A 20408-nucleotide genomic window follows, 5' to 3' on the forward strand; every position below is an offset into this window, starting at 1 on the left:
GTTAACGTCCAGCTGTCTAACAATAGACTGACCAGCCATAGGGTGCTGCAGTCACATGAGTAAGAAGGGCTGGACTATGTATCCTTGATGCTCAACCTGTTTGTGAACCTCAAGGAGCTGAAGCCTGTCGCTCGTCTCTGAGCTCCCTCTGTCTGGGTCACAGGTAAGGACTCTAATGTCAGCGCTGATACTTGAAATTACAGCAAGGTTTAGTCATAAATCTTGAAATTTAATTGCTGTCCACAAAGTATTTCTTGATCGTTCTGTTGGATTGTTAATGTGGCTGAACTGTGTCTATAACCTGTCACACAGAGGTTGAGATTATTTGCTCCTCATGATAGTGGTACTGATGTTAATTCATAGATTAGTATTTACAACTGCCATACAGTAAACCTACCTTGCTCTGACACAAAGTAAATTTAATATTTGTAGAGTAATAACCTTAGATTAATATTAAAGTTGTACTTCACTGGGGTAAAGTTATTTTTTGTGGTACTTTATAGAACTCAAACACATTTTAGGGGAAATTTCCTTTTTATGTCACCAAAATGATCTGACAGCTGTCACTGGTTACTTTTCTGACAGTGGCGCCCCCAAGGGGGGACCAGTGGGGGCCATGACCACCCTAATACACTTGCGGCCCCATCCACTGGTGCCCCTTAATGAAAATAACCAAAGACTGACATTACTGTCTTTTAAGAACCCGTGGCTCATTCTTTAAGCTAGGGTAGGTGTATCTTGTAAAACTAGACAACCTAAGGCATCCATTTGCAACAACCATGTCGGCATAGCTTGTCTGGAAGTGGGCTAAATACCACTCCAAATTCAGAATTAATCTTGGTAAGGGAACAACAGGCATTGCCATTTTCGAAGGGGTCCTTTGAACTCTCAACTCAAGATATGAAAACTCGTTCTATGGGTACCCATGAGTGTTCCCTAAACATGAGAAGTCTTGTTCCCTGTAAATGTCTTGTCCATTTTACACATTGTACCTCTTCAAATTAAAGTTGTGTATTTGTATTTTTAAAGAGAACGACAACCAACCTATTGGAAGAACAATTAATTACCTAAACACACGTTACCGATGCTGGTAACGTAATAACTCTATGCACATCAGATAATTATCCAGCGGGCTGCCATTGTTGTCAGACGTTGATATTAGGTTGAATTTAGGTTGTGACATCAGGTGACCAAAGTTCAATGTCAGGACAATGTCTAATACCAACAGCAATTTGACACAGAATACTGAAAACAGACAATGTTAATAATTTGTTGGTTAAAAGCTGTAACGTCATCTTGACGTATAGAAATGACATTTAGTTGTAAGGTATGGAGAACAAAACCTAACGTCTGCAAAACGTCATAATGTTAATGTCAACACAAAGTGATTCTATTATCGTTAAGTAATTCTAATATCGTTAGATATTTAAAATCGTCAACCTGCTTTTCATCCCAACCCAAATTTAACATCTGTCCAGCTGACATCGTAATGATGTCCAGTGCCAAATGGTTAGTCATATTAAATGTTAAATAAGAAACCAAAGCATACCAGTAAGCGATTCTTTAACTCTCCATATCGGCATGGCTTTAAACAAGCCCATATATTTCAACAGCATAATAGGATTCCTGAAATTCAGTTATGGCTTTTGGTTTTGGTGTCACTGCAAGATTTTCAGTGGCCCCCTCTGGCCACCCTTATGACTAATTTTTACTGGGGCGCCACTGTTTTCAGACACTAAACACAAACTGCTCTGATACAAAATATATCAAATATTTGTCGAGTGACTACATGAGTTGGAAGAAACGCAGCACATTTACTTGAATATTGTGTTTCAGAACAATTTGGGGTTCTTTTTTGCTACTTTTTAATTCTGTTTCAACACATTTCAGAAGGAAATATTATTTTATAATACAGTTACTTAAGTCACCTTCCAGCTGTAGTAACTAGTTACTTTTAAGATTAGGAGTTTACATGTAAAACATATGTGTATAAAAAAGTAATTGGAGCTACAACACTGAAATGCTTTTTACAGTTTGCAACATTGTTGATGCTTAAGTACAACTTGACTCTAATACTTCTAAGTTGTTCTAGTTAATTGTTTTGTACCTGTAACAGAGTATTTTATTGTGACATCACTGCCACGATACTTCCTCCACGTCTGCCACAGCAGCCACAGATATTTGAGCCAGTGCTGACACTCATTGTAAACTGCGTGAACTGTTGCCATCTCATGCTCTGCTATGTTGTTTAATGATTGGAAATATGTGCCGGGCTAAAGATAGGCTAATAGGGATCCATTTTGCAGAGCTCATCCATAACAAAATGTCCGACACAGAAGAAGTCGTGGAGGAGGAAGTTCAGTAAGTGTACTTTTTGTACTTTCATCATGTCAATATTAATATTGTTCTGGATTTTACTATTTATTCATTGTTTTCTTATTCCTCTTGTCAACACTATCGATCCTCTGAAGGGAGGAAGAAGGTAAGAAGGTTGCACCTGTCTGTTTTAATGTACTGTACCTCATTTAATTTAACACGTCACTAATCGTTAATGTTCCTCATCATCATCAGCACAAGAGGAGGTGACAGGTGAGAAAACTTTAATCTCCCCATACAGCTTGTTAATGACTTCTTAAATATACTTGCTGGTCAGTTTTTTCATAATGTCTTCTATTTTCTTTGCCTCGTACCAGATGAATCGAAGCCAAAGCCCAAGTAAGTGTCTTAGCTCTTCTTTAGTTAAGCAGTTAACTGTTAAAACACCATTTATGGCAGAATATACAAAAATAAAATGTTCATTTTCACAGGTTCATGACAAATATCACAGCCCCAAAGATCCCTGATGGTGAAAAAGTGGATTTTGATGTGAGTTGACAACTTTCATCTTCACAGAAACATCCATTTGGATCAGATTTGGCAACGCTTTGTGTTTTCTGATGGCAGGATATCCACAGGAAGCGTCAGGAGAAGGATCTGTCTGAGCTGCAGTCTCTCATCGAGGCTCACTTCATCCAGAGGAAGAAAGAGGAGGAGGAGCTCATCGCCCTCGTTAACAGAATCGTGAGTCTCAGTCAAAGAGGAATCATTGAGTCTGGTCCAAATCACTGTGACAGTGCATGTTTCATCTTACAGGAGAAACGCCGTGCTGAGAGAGCAGAGCAGCAGAGGGTCCGGGCAGAGAGAGAGAAGGAGAGGCAGGCCAGACTTGCGGTATGATGTCATTATCCTCATCACTACAGCACATCATACCAGACATCACTATCAGTTTCTCCTCTAAATGACTGACCTGTGCTACATACAGGAAGAAAAGGAGCGTAAGGAGCAGGAGGAGCAGCGTAAGAAGTTCGACGAGGATGCTAAGAAGAAGAAGGCCCTCACAAACATGACCCAGCAGTACACTGCTGGACATAAGGTCATTCAACTTCCTGTCACTTACTGTGTTTAAATGTGAAGCAGGGACAGAGAGCATACTCAAAAATGCTACTCAAGCACAAGTCACAGACAAGAGCAGCTCTTTACCACTTTCTTTGTCACACAGGGTCACTGATCAGGCCATTTCATTCTGATTTGATTCATTTAAAGGTGGAGTCAGTGATTCTGGAGGAGGATTGTGATATAAGTTAATATCAAACACGTTTGATTTACCATCCCTCTCGCTCCCACTGCCTTTCTCTTTATATATCCATGGCCTTTCACCATGGATGTTTAAAGAGAACTGGATACAGAGCTCTCTCTTTCTATCATTCCCTTGTACTAAAAAGATGGATTAAAAAACAGTGTACACTTTTTGGTTGCATTCAGACTGACTTGTGAGTCTTTTGGTTTTATGACCGACACAGAGTGACAGCAGAAGAGGAGGCAAGAAACAAACTGAGAGGGAGAAGAAGAAGAAGATCCTGGCTGAACGCAGAAAGGCTCTGAACATTGATCATCTGAATGAGGAAAAACTCAAGTATGAATGAATGCTAACATTAACGGGATGTTGATGGTAAGAATCTTTGGTATCGTTGGATATGAAATATTGTTGATATGAGCTCTGGTTGTTTGTGTTTAGGGAGAAGGCCAACGAGATGTGGCAGTGGCTGATGGGTCTGGAGGCTGAGAAGTTTGATCTCGGTGAAAAACTCAAAAGACAGAAGTACGACGTAAGTCATCCAGCACACAACAAAATAATGGAAGTTTTTGAATTACTGATGAGGTCCTCTATGAGAAAGAAATGAGGAAGATCTCCCTTAATCATGATGGAGATCACTCAAACACAGGGACTGCAAGACCATGTTTTAACACCATATATTACAACTTATATAATCAGCATATTTTCCAGTCTAGAGAAAATGGTAAAGAGAAACAGTCGGTGCTTGCAGGGGCATAATGTGACATATTAAACATGCCTGGCAAATGACAGGTTAAAGTGATATGAGAGGGTAGAGGGCTTTCCAGTTCCTGTTGACAGCCTCTGCAGGCTTTATCTAGCATCATATTTGTGTTCTTTTTTGAAAGCGTTTAAAAGTGTTTGTGTTATTGCAGATCAACCAGCTTCTTGCTCGAGTCCAGGACCACCAGAGGTATGAACACAAAACTCACATCTCCAGAAATGTTCTACGACTTTCCATGATGCCAGTTGTCACTCCCTACCATTTCACATTTACCCGTCGTTATATACTTGGAAGGGTACGAGATCACAGAGTGCAATCACTTACAGTAAAGTCTTTGAATGTTAAAATACAGATACTCAAACTGCAGATTAGCCACAATCTGTATTGGAAGAAGTACTCAGTATAAAAATACTCGATTACAATCAAATTTCTGCATTCAAAATGTTGATTAAGTAAAAGTACCGATGTATTATCAGCTAAATGTACTTTAAGTGTCAAAGTAGTCATACTGCAGTACTGTAGAATGGATTTTTCCACAGTGATACATTATTATAGAACATTGTAATTCATTATTATGGAGTTTTTTTTAATACTTTGTATACCATACTATACTATATAGGTATATTAGTACTTAAGTACTGCATCATATGTTTTTTTTTTAAATGTAAAGTGCCTATAAGAGTAGAAGTAGCAAGTAGCATACTTGAGAAAAAGTGCCACCACTTGCCACAACCCTGAGACCAGTCATCCCTCACTCATCTCAAACACTGGCATATCTTTATGAATGTCCTTGCTCACTTTGTTAAAACAGCCATCAAATGTTTTATGTTGCATCTCGCATGTTCTGCATGGGAATCTAGTTCAATGGTTTCCAACTGGTGGGTCACGGTCCAAAAGTGTCTCAGGTGTGTCAAGTTTGCAAAAAAAAAACACACCACACTTTATTTTTAAGTACAGTGAATTTTTGGCCAACAGCTTTAATTATGAAGTGCTGTTCCCTGCTGTAGAGTGAGTGACTAACGGACAGCTACTTGACAGAGACAGCAAACTAGCTCAGTGACGTGGCCAAACACAAGTATGACTCTGAATATATGGAACTGAGTGGACCTTGAACTAATGACTAAGGAGAAATCTGGACCCTGAGGCTGGACCAGTTGGGAACCACTGATCTAATTGATATGAGCTGAAATCAGCACACATAAATTGAACTCTTTCAAAACTACAAAGTAAATAAACTGTCATTTTATTTGCAATGTCATTAGCGTGACAAATCCTCACTGTATTCTTACAATTTCAAAGAAAACTTATTTATGTCAGAACAAGTCTGAGACAGAGAATGTGTCTGTATTTACCATCAACACTGTACAAACCAAAACACACCCTGTTCACTGTTCTGTGTACTGATCGACTGAGCGCTGCAATGAATGACCCCCACTTGTCATTAACCTACATATTGCTGTGCTTAGCATTTGGCTTTAATCTTTCCCTGCATCCTTTCAGCGCCAAAGGACGTGGCAAGGGCAAGATGGGCGGTCGGCTGAGGTAAAGGAGCAGCCAGACGGGAACGAAGCAGACCACGACACCAGTGATCAGCCCATGTGTCTATTATACCTGTATTCATTATTCTGTTGTGTTGGGTTACATGTCAATCATCATGATATCAAAACAATAAATAAGTCATTACATCCACTCTACAGATTGTCTGTTTCTGTGTAATTAAGTCCAATGTACAGTGACATGACACATTACAACAACTTGAGCAGCTTTTACTAACAGCTCTTGAATGTACCGAAACCTCTAAAAACTTCTCAGATAACTTGTTGAAACATGTTAACAAAGGGACAAATATGGGTCTGATGTAAAATAGTTTCACGTCAACATACAAATAATACTGTTACCAACAGAAAACAAAACAATGTGTACAAATGTTGGAGCTTATTTCCCAACAAACATATCTGAATTAAGTGCATTTGTTTGGTACACAAGTCCAGAAAAAGATCTGACATGATAAAGAGAGCATCTCCATGTTGTAGCATGTTTCTAGCTTTAATTCAAACCTACATTAAGAACAGACATTCCTCAGCAAGGCTCCACATAGTGGTGATGCATAATGTTATCTATTTATTTATTTTAATTACATAAGAAAAATATAATAATCTAGGACAGAAGCACATGTGATGCTGACGGTGAGGAGCTGATATAAACTGCCCTTCGTTAAATCCGAGTCCTTACTGTACATTAAAACTATGTCTCCATATACACATATCCACAGCAGTGTGTTTTCAAGTTGTTTCGTCTCAGTGGCCTGAGGAGCAGGAACTGTTGGATGGTCCGTGTCGGGATGAAGAGAGCCTGCTGAAGAGAGGCTGCCCTCACCACATGTGGGTTTCTCTGATCTCTGCGATCACCTGGCTGGCTTTCTGCAACGCCTGGACACAGAAATTTAAAAAAGGGTGTAAATGAAAAAACTCTGTATTATTCCTGTTCCCTCAGATCATGCTTTTTGGGTACACATACAGTTTCTACATCAGCTAGTACTTATTTGAGACATATTCATGTTATTAAGTTGTAGTTTCTCTAAACTGTCAGGTGCCCATGTGGACAATGAAACTGTTTTTGCCTGCTGTAATATTTCTTCCTATCCATACTGGCCAATTAAACGATCCCTCCCTAATGTGCCTACAATAAAAGCGATGGGGGACAAAATCTACGCTCCTTGTTCTGAGCAAAACTGTATTGTAATGTAATATATACAAAGCCAATATGAGCCATCTAAATTAGTCAAATCTAGACAATGTCTTCTAAAGTTACAGCCTTTTTAGAACAAAATTCCCTCTTTGTATTACCATCGTTTTGCTGCAGCTTAACAAGGAAAGAAAGAGTTTTACACTAAAAGACTGTGGGCCCTAACTTACACCCACTGCAAAGTGGCGCAACACAACTCAACTCACAGCTAGTTTCAGACTGATGCAGTTGTCGATTTCATTGCTAGTGCCCATGTTGTTTAAATAGCAAATGCACTTGCACCCATGGGCATGTTGGTGTGGTAAGATACTTTGTTGGGGTATTGCTTTGCTTTACTTACTGACTGAGACAGACAGACAGATATTTTTATTTGTCCCTGTGGGGAATTGGTTTGAAACACAATCACAAAGTCACCATCAATATACACAAACCAATGTCAATACCAAATTTGAGGCAGCAGAAAGTGATCGCCCCACTGACCCACAGAAACCTGGTCTTAAGTCAAAGGCAGTACTTTCCTGCTATTTAAAGGGTGCATAATTCAGACAGTGAGATGTGCCAACATAGGTGGGTTCACAACGTGTGTGCACTCTGCTTGTTACACACAGGGATGCACAGATGGGTCGTGGGTGGGAGAAATAAAACATTCATGAGGAAATAATCAATAACCTCTCTAAAATGTGAACACAGCAGAGCAGAGAGCAGAGAGCAGAGCTCCCCATTAAGAGAGACGCTGTGAACATTTACACGAGAGGCAGAGTAACTTCATCGATTATTTCAGTTGCTAAAAGTTTAGTTTCCTCTGTCAAAGTTCATAACTACATGTTTTATTTTTATTTTTCTAAGATTATTTTTTGGCTTTTTGCCTTCATTTGATAGGACAGTTTGAAAGGGAGAGAGAGAGGATGACATGCAGCGAGGGGCCGCAGGCTGGAGCAGAGCCTGTGTCTGCTGCAGCAAGGACATTGCCTTTGTATGTGGGACACCTGCTCTACCCACTGAGCCACTGAGCACCCCCAGTTTTTTTAGTTTTGCTGCTTAAATGTCCCACAATATTTGCTGCAGTGACATTAGTGCTCTTATTGTGTTACTTTCAGCAGAAAACCACTCGCTTCTCCAATGGGAGGTGATGCTCTGATTGGTTGAATTTGTGTTATGCCTAAAACACACCTGTGATTAATTTAAGGACTAAATACAATCCCTTTGCCCCTTGCACCCTACTTTGCACCCAGATTATGTGCTGTTTAACCAGCAAAAGCTGAACACACCCTAAATGCACTTTGGATCAGGCATTATAGATCATTTAAATAGGGCCCTGTGACTTAAGTCTGCCGCTTGATTCGTCTCAATCAAACTGCTGAAGCCTCAAATAAACTTCAGAAAAAACCCTTGCAATGCATTTTTGAGGACCCTGGATTTTGTCCCGCATCACTTACATTGAAATCACTTCATGAAGAGATCTTTGATGGCCAGCAGAAAAAGGAGAAATATTACAGCAAGATAAAAACTCTTGAAACGTACATATGAGCACCGGATTATTGTTTAAAGACAGACTTAATTATAAACTTTGAATCAATCCTTTTAAGCTTAAAATCCCTTCAAGTCTTAACTTCTTAGAATTTAATAAGGTCAGATGGCTTTATTCGTTTGTTATACTAGAAGAGTTGAAGTGGCGCGTAAATGTTTTCATGAGCAACGAGCATATGACTGATACAGGATCTTGTTTTGGCGATCCGAAGTGACACTTGATGAATCTGTTACCTTGAGCATGTCAGCGGCCTCGTTGCGCCTCTGAGCCATGTCCTCGGACTCTGTCAGCAGGTCGGTCAGCAGGCTCGTCTTGTATAACTGACCCACCAGCTCACTCTGCAGGCAGTCCTTCACGTGGTTCACCAGGAAGTGCATCACAGCCTTCGGTACACTGAGGCCAAACAACAACAGAGGGTGAAGAGACAGATCATGTCAAGATTTCAAAGATCGCATCATGGTGGGTGAAAACAAAAAAGAAAAGTGAGGCTGATTACACGTGTACCTGTCCTGGATGTTTTTTCGTACAATAAGAAAGTATGACTTGATGAGTCTCTCGATGACCTCACAGTCCCTCTGCTCCCGGGCAGACAACTTCCGGGACACTGGAACAGGCTGGGAATGATATTGCATCAAATGAGTTTGAGTCTGTTGCAAAATCACTGATATAAATGGTCAGGGACTTTCTCCAAAACCTATTCATCATGTTTACAAATGCAGAGTACCCACCACATCTAGCAGGTTGACAGCATGGCCCTTCTGTGGGCTTGCAGGAAGAGGCTGGAGCGTGGCCCTGTCACCACCTGCTGCTTCCTCTCCCTTTTTCAACATGCCCCTCCAGTTCCCCGTGCCGCCGTCTGCCTGCTCGCTGACAGGGCCGCTCTGAGAGCCGCCGGCTGCTGCCTGAAAGGAGGAGAGAGACGGGGAGTCAGGACGTGTGAGGCATCTTGCACAGGGTTGCATGCTCAGGAAAAACACAGGAACAGAATATTAATGTTAACTTTCAAAACAAGTTTCAGATCATAGCATGCAAAGGCCTTCTTTGACTTCACTGCAAAGAAGTTAATCTAGAGTTATGTTCATTCCTCTAAATTAGAACTGAACAAATTGGAGGACTGTTGGAAAACACAGACAGGTAGAGAGCATAGAAGATATAACCCAGGGTTAGGATTGGATGATATGAAAATAAATGCAGGGTTCCCACACATTTTCATAGACAAGATTTCTGAAATTTTCCATGACTTATCAAGGACCCATAATAGAATTCCCATGATCACTTACAGCGTATAACACAAACAGACCTGTGAAGTATAAATAATCCAAATGTTTTAGGCGGTCTTCGGACACGGAGCAGTAGAGCTCACTGAGTGGGGGAGTGACAGCCGACTCCTTGGTTCACTTGTTTGAACAAGAATGTTCCGTACCTTCAATCTACCAAGCTCTACTTTTACAGCAGAGTGCACATCAGTGCTCCGAGTGGCAATCAAGAGCCCTGAGTTGCCCCTGTCAATTGCTCAGTCTCAAAACTGCGGTACAATTTAAAAGTAGTGGGGCACTGGTATGGAAACTTTGGGATTTATGACCCTACATGATACATCACTCTGTCACAACATTTTATTTTTGCCCCACTTGTCCGGCATTATTTCAACATATTAGATTTAAAGTCTATTCAAAATTAAATCCAGCAAGCTGGCATACACGGAGGGAGAAAAATGTGGAGAGAAATCAGAAACGTACGTGAAATAAAACAAAGTGTCACGACACAGTGACAAAGAAGGTCATCCGTGGAAGATAACTGTGACAATTTTATTACACATGACAAAATTCGGTGACTTTTCCAGGCCTGGAAAATGAGATTGGGGTTTTCATTACTTTTTCAGGTTTACCATGCCTGTGGGAACCCAGAAAATATCCTGAAGTAAGAGATTTTACTGTAATTTCTCCTGAGAAGAGACAACCCTCTTACTCTGTGGTTGTGTAAGGTCATTGCAGCAAATATTGCAAATCAATAAGCAGGACTAATTTAAGATAATAAAGGATTTACATGACTAAAATTTAATATTTTCTCATTAATCTGATGAAGTAGGTTTATTTCTCAGGTAGTTAATTTACTAGATAAGCTAGCGGGAGATTTTTCCATCTGGTTATTTTATCTGATTTCTTTTCAATTATATTTCAAGAAAATGTACTGTACTGCTGTCTCATTATACAATTATCTCATTATACAATTACATATACAGTGATAAATCATGTTGTTCCATATCGCCCACTCCTACCATGGCTACTAAGGTTTTTTTTGTTATTTCAAGTAAAACAGCACATGCCAAATGAGTAGAATTTTAATAAGCAATATTATATTAGTTGTGTTTCATCTGACAGGAGCAATCAGCATGCAGCAAAAAGGGGTTAGATACAGATAGTGAGTGAAGGTCGAAGGTCATCATCCAGTTTATGTGGGGTGAAAACTGCCCCTCAAATCCCACCATAGGACTCCAGACTGATTTGGGTGAAATTAGAAGAGTACAAGACTTCCCAATGGGATCTGAACACAGTGTAAACTGTGACATAATGACAACAGTCAGGGCTTGTGGGTGGGCAGAGGTTAACATGTGGGCAGGCAGTGAGGTAATGGGACACACCTTGGTGGCCTCGCCCTCGAGAGCAAGAGGCTCAGTGGGAGACAGAGACTGCCCACCGGGGCCTTTAAGGGACTAGAGAAAGACAACATCATGAAGACAAGAGTGGACAGAAAACTGGCAGGAGCTACAGGCAGAGTTTTGCAGGAAACTTTATATAATGTGAAGAGAACAACTGTGTTAGATTTAATATAGAAGAGTTGTTGACTGAATCTGTATGTGCAAGAAAATTTGTTAAAGCCTGTTACAAAGAAACAGAAAAATATCGAAGGCTGACTGTACCTTGTCTCTGGGGACGGCAGAGGGCAGATCTCTCATTCTGTTGCGTCTCTGTTCCTGTTAAAAAGAAAGTTTGGAAAATGCAACTCTTACAAACATCATATAATAAGTCTTGTTGAATGTGATGTCACCACAGACATCCTAATATGATTATAACTGTTTCTATGATAGGTTTGCAAAGAAGCACAATGGAATTATTATCAGCATGACCCTGACTATAACCATGTTAAATCAGGAGTTATTTTACAGCACAGTTTTTAAAGAAATTAAGGGGAAAGTCAGCTTAAATTACATTTAACACATTGATGATTTCCTCACATTTTAACTGTTGTAAAAGAAAAGAAAATGCTGCAGCGGCTGTTGTTGGATTACTTTAATGAAAGAAGGACAAGTATGTCAGATGGTGCAGCGAAAAAGTTTAAAAGTCACATACACTAGTAAACGACACAGAAAAAAAGTATTTCAAGCCTTGATTAAATGTTCAATAGATGATTTATGTGGAGTTAGCTTCCACTGAAAGAGGTGTAACGCCGTCTTACCTCTATGTTATTGTTCATGAGGCCACAGGCATCAGCAAAGTCAGGGTGCTTGGTGTTGATATAGGCCAGCTCAATGGCAACCAGATTGTGAACCTGAGGAAAAAAAAAAAAAAAAAAAAAAAATCATTACTAAGATGCCCATGATCTCAAATGGTATTTAATGTGAATTGTAAATTGTGAACAGGTCCTGACCATTTCATTGGTGACTGGGAGTCTCTTTCTGAGTAACGAGGTGACCACTTCGACGATGGCATCATGGAGCTTTGGAAACCTCAGCAACTCCTGCAGAGATAAACAAACGTCAGAACAGGGATGTGGTTTGTGTAAAAAGAGGTGACATCAGTTTGTGGATTCACAGCACACCTCTATACTTTAGTTTTTAATTTTAATGTAGCATGTGTCAGCATGTTTCTCACCTGTGTGCTGTAGTTGCTGCAGTGCTGGATAATCCTCTGCATCTCCTCATGAACCAGCTCCACGCAGCGCAGACTGGGCTCCTCCAGGCGCTTGACCTGCCGCTTCACCAGCAACTCGAACGAAACCTCAGGCACAAATAAAGCAGGCCTTGGGCCCTGTCAAACACAATGAAACCTTAAGTCTTCAAGCTGCCATTTGAAAACACATATTACAAGTTAAAGAAGGAGCAGAAACCCACCGTTGCGTTTCTGATTGCTGTGAGCACATCAATGGTTGTTAGACCACCCAGAGGATCGACTGACTCCAACGTGCGACCAAATGTTTCATGAAATATATAACAGATTCTTGCTCCACCACATCTGAAAAACAAGAGATGAAACCATTAAACATACAGGTTGAAGTTTATCTTGAGTACTCCAGAGTTTTGATGTTAGCACCCTTTAGTGGTGTATGAAAGTACGTGCAACTGAAGGGTTGTGTAACTCACAGTTCAGCTGTCTCTATGTACTTGGCCGTGCCCTCTATGGTGTGGCAGTACTCTGCAGCAAACTTGGTGATGAGCTGCAGCAACGTGGCGCTCTTGTCTTCGACAGGTTCACCATAGCTGTTGAGTAACGACTGGTACTGCGCTGCCAGCACGTTGATCCTCGTCTTCAGCTCAGGAAGACAGTCTCTGATGTGGTGCATGAGTAACCTACGATGAAATGATAGAAAACAGTTTGATAGGAAAACAAGGAGGGAGATTTGTTATAGATGACAACAGTGTAATAACATGAAGGACTTAGAGGTCTCAGAGGAGGATTTGTCACACAGAGAGTAAAGATCAGTGATACAAAATTACCTGTTCAATGTTCTGGCCAGATATTTGGTTCCATTTCTGTTTGCAAGGGAGGGGTACTTCTTTTGTAGGAAGGCGTATTCATCACGGATGGCGTCTGCCACCAACTTCTTTTGATTAATATCCAGCTGACTCCTAAGAAAATGGTCAAACACACAAAAAACAATCATGGAGGTGAGTTTGTGTTAGACGTGGCTTTTAGTGTGTGACCACCTCCACCCACCATGTGACTACAAACTAGCATCATTGACACAAACTGTCAAGGATCAAGGTGATAATAGAGGAAATGGTGTACGAATCTGGTCAAAGGGCTCCATTTTCAACACGATAATTTGGTATGAAAATGTGAATGTTTGGAATAATTGAAATTGTAGAGAACAGCAAGAATAGCTAGTTACTACACGGCTTTGTTGAATACTCTGAATAGCAGACCATCGCCATGGATGCAGTTGTGATCACAGAGACTTAGCAAAAGCAATAAAATAATTTTCAAAAGAACATTTTGTGTCAAATTATTGTTTTCTGACGAAGGTAACCGTGTAATAAGCTGGACGAAATGAATGAAGATTCAAGCCCATCGCGTTTGGGTCCTGCATCACCCTGTTGGGGTTTTAATCGCCCGGCTAGCTGTATATTATCCCTGAGATAATCATGAAGCCCCAGATGCAACTGAGTGATGACATTTTTTTATCTGCGCCCTCGTCTCTTTAAATTGTTCCGATTTAGGAGAGAGTGTGTGAAGCCACATGTGGCTGTCTGAAGGAAAAGCGCGACACCCAATGTCTTTTTTCATAGTACTTCGGCTTTTTTGTGGCCGCTTAACACTTCTAGTTGAAAATCACTGAAATTGCAGAAAGGCGCTGGTGTCGGCACCACCACTCCTTTAGCTACTGTCTATCCCAAACTGTAGTAAACGTTGGTCAGAAACAATCAAAACAAAAGCGGAAAAGCCCATTTGTGGGAGCAGATCGGCTAGATGCTGAATATTGCTAGTGAGTATGGTGCTTTTATCAGAGTACGTGTTGTAAGCTTGTTGTTAAATGTGCATTCAGCCCTTAATGTAGCGTTACGTTAGCTACTTAGCTGACGTTAATGTCAAGATCTTGTTGTCATAAAATCAAAACCTGCATGTCATTAAAATAACACTGGGAGCACTTTTTTATGAAGTGCTCTCCAACAACAACGCTAGGTGGACACACACCTTCAGAGCCACCAAATATGCACACTGCGAGTCCTTCTTGCCAAATGCAAAAAAGGTTACTGAATGTAAAGCCTACTTTGCTGAAGCCATACTCCCATGGTATTATACTTTATTATATTTACTTTATTTTTTCTGTATATGTGCATTTTAAATCATGCTGTGAATAAAACTCCGTGCCATCTGTGCTCTGCTTTACCCTGCAGTTTTCATGATTTTGTGGTGACGCCAAAAACAATCTGACAATAAAAGTTTGTCTGTTCCCTCCTTCTGTCCTTACTTCCTCCCTGTCTAATTAATGTGGCACAAAAGTTCAGTGTTACCTGTTAACAACTCCAATAATGCCCAGTTTGACAGGAATGACCCTGCCCATCAGTACGTCCATGGCATCTGTGCCAGCATCCATCAGATCCAGCTTGGTCACCACTGCTAGTGTCCTCCTGCCTGAAGACAAAGACATCATACACATGTGACTACAAGAAACACCACAGAGGCAGGAATACAAAGAGTACATGACAATAAAGTCAATAGAATAAGCTGATGACACAATACAAGTAAAAAACAAGTCAAGTAAATTGTATTCATATAGCTCAATATCACAAACTTGCCCCAGGGGGCTTTACAATCTGTACAGCATATGACACCCTCTATCTTTAGACTCTCCCCCCAAAAACTTTTAAGGGGGGAAAAGAGGAAGACACCTCAGTAGGAATAACTGAGAAAAGTGATGAAATTAGAAACAAGACGACCATTTACCATCAGGGTCAACCTCGCGGGCCACTTTAAGGGCCTCTGAGGTTGCCATGTCTGTGTTGGCAGCAGTCACAGCCAGGATGATGGAGTTTGGGTTGGAGATGAATTTGAAGATCAATTCTCTGATCTGGAGCTCGATGTCTTTGGGCTGGTCTCCTACCGGTACCTGTTTTAACAGAAAAAACACACATTGACTTCAAACCATAAAATTAATTCAAATTCATGCAGGGTCATTCGAGTTCATAGAGGGTAGCCAACGGGAAAGTTATCTCACCTTTGTAATGCCAGGAAGGTCCACCAATGTGAGGTTCACAACGTGTGGCGAGAAGATTTTCAGGTGAATGGGTTCATCACTAATACCCTAGGGAAAAAAACAGGCAGATATTGCTTCAGAGGTCGACTCAGGTTGATGCTGATATTTGGAGATTATCCAGTTTCTCAGTGGATATCACTTCTTGTTTGGCAACTTTTGACGTTCCCTCTTAATGGCTGTAATTAGCATACCTTGTTATCACCAGATATTCTGTCCGTTTCTGCTTCAATTTCTTTCCGGATCTCCTCAAAGTCTGTGTAAATCTGAAAGAGAAGTTAAAGCATGAATGGTAAAAATCTCAATATTTTACTTACATGATTGTGAGCAGGAGTTTTTGATATTCAAGCAACAATAACATACAGTAACAATAAATAGGACAGTGATTATTTTCAAAGGGACTTCCTGTTGTGTCATGAGGCTATCAGCAAATCAAAGGGCTTCTTTGTTCACACTTCAGGAACTCTGTAGAGCTCATGACACACAGTTCAACCTTAGAGAACACTGACACAAATATTTTTAACAACTGAAAGGTGTGTGCCTGATCTCAATACAGATTAACGATGTTGCTGTTGTACAGTCAGCATACCACAAACTTAAGAATGTCCTGCAGCTAATTCTGACATGTCAGTGAATCAATACAGGAAACAGAACAAGGGTGTTTGATCATTAAACCCAGTTCATCAAATATTCAGGTGTTTCTATATTCAGTACAGCAGTGGAGGGAGACTTCATTCAGCGTGTTGTTTTCTGGCAAACACGAGGGCAACAACTCTACCTTGTTTTTGGTGTGTAGAAATTTGCCCCACTCCTCTCCTTCGATGCCTGCAGAAATACAAAGTCAAGGACAGATGTTTCAGTTTCTGACGTGACAGATGTGGCCTTGAGAGCAGTGTTACTATTATTATCACTAGTGCTAAGTCTCATGGGAGGAATTCTCTGTTGGCAAAGATGGGATGGAAAAACTCCTCAGAGCAAAAGATCCACAGCTGAGGAGTTTTAAAAAAAAAAAAAAAAGTGTAAGAGTGGAACAACTGTTGTTTTCACACAACAATAATGGAAGCAAATTAAAGCCTGAAGCAAAAAAAAAAGTGCAGTTTGGGAAGCAGGGACCTAGAGTGTGTTTGAAAACAAAGTAATTACCTCAGCTGCAATATTCAACATCGCAACAAAAACAAGGAAACAACAATACAAGGGTGGAGTCTGTTAGTCATCTCAGAGGAAGCTGGCATTTGAGGACATCACAGGTGTCATAGGTGGAGTTTTAAACGTGAAGCACAAATGATTAATTTCGAAGGAATCTGCTGATTTTCTTTGTCTAAATTCAACTGACAGAACCCAGCCTAAATCAAGGGGAGGGCTTGAGCTGAATAAAGTGAAACCACGTGGTTTGGCGGCGTCAGAAAAGCTACACAAATGCAGGGCAGGATGGGGCAGAATGGGGCAAAAGAGATGGGGGAGGTTATGTAATATACAAACACAGTAAGGTAAAGAACAAGGAAAAGGAGACCTCTGTAAAGGCGCCCATTTTTCTTGGATTCTGTGGTTAAAGAGAGACGACAGGAAACAAAAGGGTTAGCCCGGCTATCTGCAGCCCCTGCACGACACTCTGCAGCAATGCAGAGTCACTCTGAGGCCATTCCCAGAGGACTGCACTGAATAAATGCTGGGTCTTGGCACATTTCCCCCCCTACTGTTCTTTTCACTGAGACGTGGATGTTATCAGTGTTAAACTGCTGTTCCTTACACAATATCAGAACATACCACAGTTCAATAAATCATTATGACACTGCAGCAAAAAAGTCTCACAACCACAGAAACTGAAAATCTCTATTATATTTCAATCTTATGAACTGTGATGCTCTTGAGCAGTGAAAGTGAAGCAACGTGAAGTTAGACTGCTGGATTTAAATGACTCTTGACAGCTTCCTGTCTGAATCATGCCCTATCTGCCACATCCCCATACATTCACTTGACAAAGTGGATTGTGGAAGTACATCAACTACTCTACCTAATGCTACAGTTCCTGATATGGCTTCACCATAATCGGCCAGGCCAACATTTCGGCCAGCATTAGCTTATTGCAGATATATAGTATCCATGTTTATATGGCTGATAAGTGACAAGATACAGCAGAGCATAAATGTCAAACAAGGTTTGAGGTTCCTTTACATAGTTTGTCTACTAGGCAACAGTAAAATCAGAATCAGAATCAGAATCTGTCACACTTGGTATGTTTCTATCATAATTTTAAAAAGTCCACATCAATTTAAAAAAGTACTATCAAGCTTTTTTGTTATCAGATTTTTTTAAATACCCAAATATCAAAATTAGTATTTGTTTCAAACATCTAGAACTGCTCTGGCTATACTGCATGTACCGTATAATGTGTATAAATGTAAAAATATCAAATAGTTTAGTTTGCAGGAGAAGATTATCATGCCACAACTCCACAGATACAGAAGCAACAGAGGTGATAGTGATATTACCATTCTCTTCGTTGGTTTTCCTGCGGTCCTCTGCATCGATGTGCACTAGCTGTAGGATAAGGGGCCGGCGTGTGACGATGCCAGTGCCACGTGGCAGGATGTCCCTGCCAACCAGGCTCTCTAAAACCGAACTCTTCCCACTGCTCTGTAGACAATAACAACAACATCGTAAATAAAACCATGAATGAGGGAGATTGAAGTACTAATGACTCACTGCCCAGAGAAATCTGTCCTCCCATTATGCACATACAGGAAAAACACACTGTGCTGAGGTTGACTGTATTTGACACCACTTATTCATGTGTTACTTCAAATCTATTAGCCTGTTATCACTGCAGGAGCTTCTCCTGGGGGCCTGGAACCATTTCAGGAGCTCAGAACCTCAGGGGTGAAGTCGTCAGGGCTGAACTTCACTCACTGATCGATCACAAGCCTTGCAGCAGCTTCAGCTTGTATGCAGTACTCATTCACACAAGCACTGGGTGGCACTAAGCAGACATTTCTGTCTTTTTGGCATGTGGGTAGAGTAACTCCTAATGAGATCTGGTGAACTGAAATACCTCACTTAGGTCACTTGGCTAGCGATTCCTTTTTATTGGACTGGTGCTGATTTCCTTAGTTGGCGATAAAGGCTGAAATGAAGCAGTAAATCTAGTGCTGTTTTCACTGATATACAGGTAGGTCTATTAATAGACCCGACAGGGATAACCAATACTTGGCATCAGGTCTCAGTTACAGCTGTCCTTAACTGAAGGTCTTTGCCGATCTGGGCCTTTGTGGATCCCTGGCAAGGACAAACAAAGTGAATCAGGCATTTAAAACATCCTCTGGCTTGCCTTGTCTCACTGTAACACCATCGTACGCCTGCCAAAAGGTCTGAGACAGCCACATCCTGTTAGCTGACCAGTGAAAGTAAATGTGTTAGACAAAACCTGCCGCTTTAAACCAATTAGGCTTTCATGTGTACACAAGATAGTTTGGTGGACAGTGAGAAAGTGTGCAAGAGAAGAGAGGTGTTAGTGTTTTGGTGCTGTTGAATTGCACTGTGGTATACTGAGAGGTGTTTGTAATATTTTAATTATCTTAATGAGGGTAGATTACATACAACTAATAACATATTAAAACCTTTAACAAAAGCTGAACATTGTAACCCTTATAAAGGTAGGACTTATTGCAGTGTTTACAAGTTATATTAACCAGGTTTAGTTTTAGTTAAGTGTACCTAATAAAGTGCCAACTAAGAGTAGATTTTACTGTGTAAATGAAGGGAGGATATTTCTAAAGCCTAAACCCTTCTATTCTTACTTAATTATTTATTTCCTGGATGGTAATCTGAAGGTTATGTGGACACTTGCTCGTCCCCTGTCAGCCAAAACATAGCTAGCTACGTTGAGTTTAATTGTGAGCTCACATGTAGCTAATGCTAACTTAGCTGCTAACTCAGTTTATCTCGATTTGCGTAAAAAGGGGACACTTATGTAACACAAATCTACACAGGTCTATCACGCCTGCACGAAACTGAAACAAAAACTGAGGTTTACATATCAGATGTAGCCAAACAATAAGTTGGCGCAGGCTAACTAACTTGCTAGCTGTAAAGCCAAGTGACGTTTCTCACCTGAGTTCCCACAACAACTATCTGCGGCAGTTGGATAATGTCTGCGCCGACCGTGTTAAATACATCCTGTAGTTTGTTTATGACAGGTATGAGGGCCTCCATGAGCTCCGGTACTGATCCCGACCTGTCAAATACTTTCTTTACGCTGCCGCACACGGGTACAAAGTCATTCAATGTCCCTCGGCTAAAAGCTACTGGCGTCTCTTTGGATCTGCGAACAACTGCGCAGACAGTTGGTCACAGTGGAATTATGGGAGTTGGAGTTTCTGGAGTCCGACTCAGAATTCCTGTGGTCGGCGTTTTGCTTGGGCTGAACTACATTTCCTATGCGTGAGATCACACTCACGTTCCACCAATGACAAGAAAGATAATTATTTTTCCGCTACGCAACCGTTACTAAGGCGGGTACCAAAATATTTATGCGTGAAACCCACGAATATAAGCATACTTATATGCTGAAACCGGTTTGACTTTATTTATCTTATAGGCAGAGACTTAGTTTCTGGAAAATCTGCTAACTGGAACGTTTGTGAATGCTAAAAGTACAGTCATGTGTTTGAATTTAAAACATAGTACTATATACCACTGAATTTGTCATCAGTTTTCCTTTAGAAAGTCTTAAGACCTGTTTATGAATTCAACTTACAATGCTGCAAAATGTTCTTTAAATTTGAATTATTATT

The 20408-nt window shown here is 40.6% G+C and overlaps 2 protein-coding genes across 5 annotated transcripts; one reads left to right on the forward strand and one right to left on the reverse strand.

Moving 5' to 3' along the window:
* Positions 1 to 2501: 2501 nt before the first annotated feature.
* Positions 2502 to 6070, forward strand: tnnt2d (troponin T2d, cardiac). The gene is made up of 10 exons (XM_050073054.1): positions 2502 to 2589; positions 2694 to 2715; positions 2808 to 2865; positions 2944 to 3060; positions 3133 to 3210; positions 3302 to 3412; positions 3840 to 3952; positions 4055 to 4145; positions 4528 to 4565; positions 5877 to 6070. The coding sequence occupies exons 3-10, from the start codon at positions 2812 to 2814 to the stop codon at positions 5920 to 5922; spliced, it is 648 nt and encodes a 215-aa protein (XP_049929011.1). The 5' UTR covers positions 2502 to 2589; positions 2694 to 2715; positions 2808 to 2811; the 3' UTR covers positions 5923 to 6070.
* Positions 5976 to 19935, reverse strand: dnm1l (dynamin 1-like). 4 transcript variants are annotated; one of them, XM_050073050.1, is made up of 20 exons: positions 19726 to 19935; positions 18108 to 18252; positions 17129 to 17158; positions 16397 to 16443; positions 15813 to 15884; positions 15583 to 15669; positions 15312 to 15474; positions 14879 to 14999; positions 13361 to 13492; positions 13007 to 13213; positions 12758 to 12878; positions 12519 to 12674; positions 12295 to 12384; positions 12103 to 12195; positions 11567 to 11620; positions 11288 to 11359; positions 9378 to 9551; positions 9154 to 9263; positions 8883 to 9042; positions 5976 to 6805 (listed from the first exon to the last, which is right to left on the reverse strand). In XM_050073050.1, the coding sequence occupies exons 1-20, from the start codon at positions 19825 to 19827 to the stop codon at positions 6749 to 6751; spliced, it is 2193 nt and encodes a 730-aa protein (XP_049929007.1). In that variant the 5' UTR covers positions 19828 to 19935; the 3' UTR covers positions 5976 to 6748. The 4 variants fall into 4 exon arrangements, with proteins under 4 accessions (XP_049929007.1, XP_049929008.1, XP_049929009.1 ...); XM_050073051.1 differs by lacking the exon at positions 17129 to 17158; XM_050073052.1 differs by lacking the exon at positions 11288 to 11359.
* Positions 19936 to 20408: the final 473 nt, after the last annotated feature.

This window comes from Epinephelus moara, chromosome 20, assembly GCF_006386435.1.
Source record: "Epinephelus moara isolate mb chromosome 20, YSFRI_EMoa_1.0, whole genome shotgun sequence".
NCBI lineage: Eukaryota > Metazoa > Chordata > Actinopteri > Perciformes > Serranidae > Epinephelus > Epinephelus moara.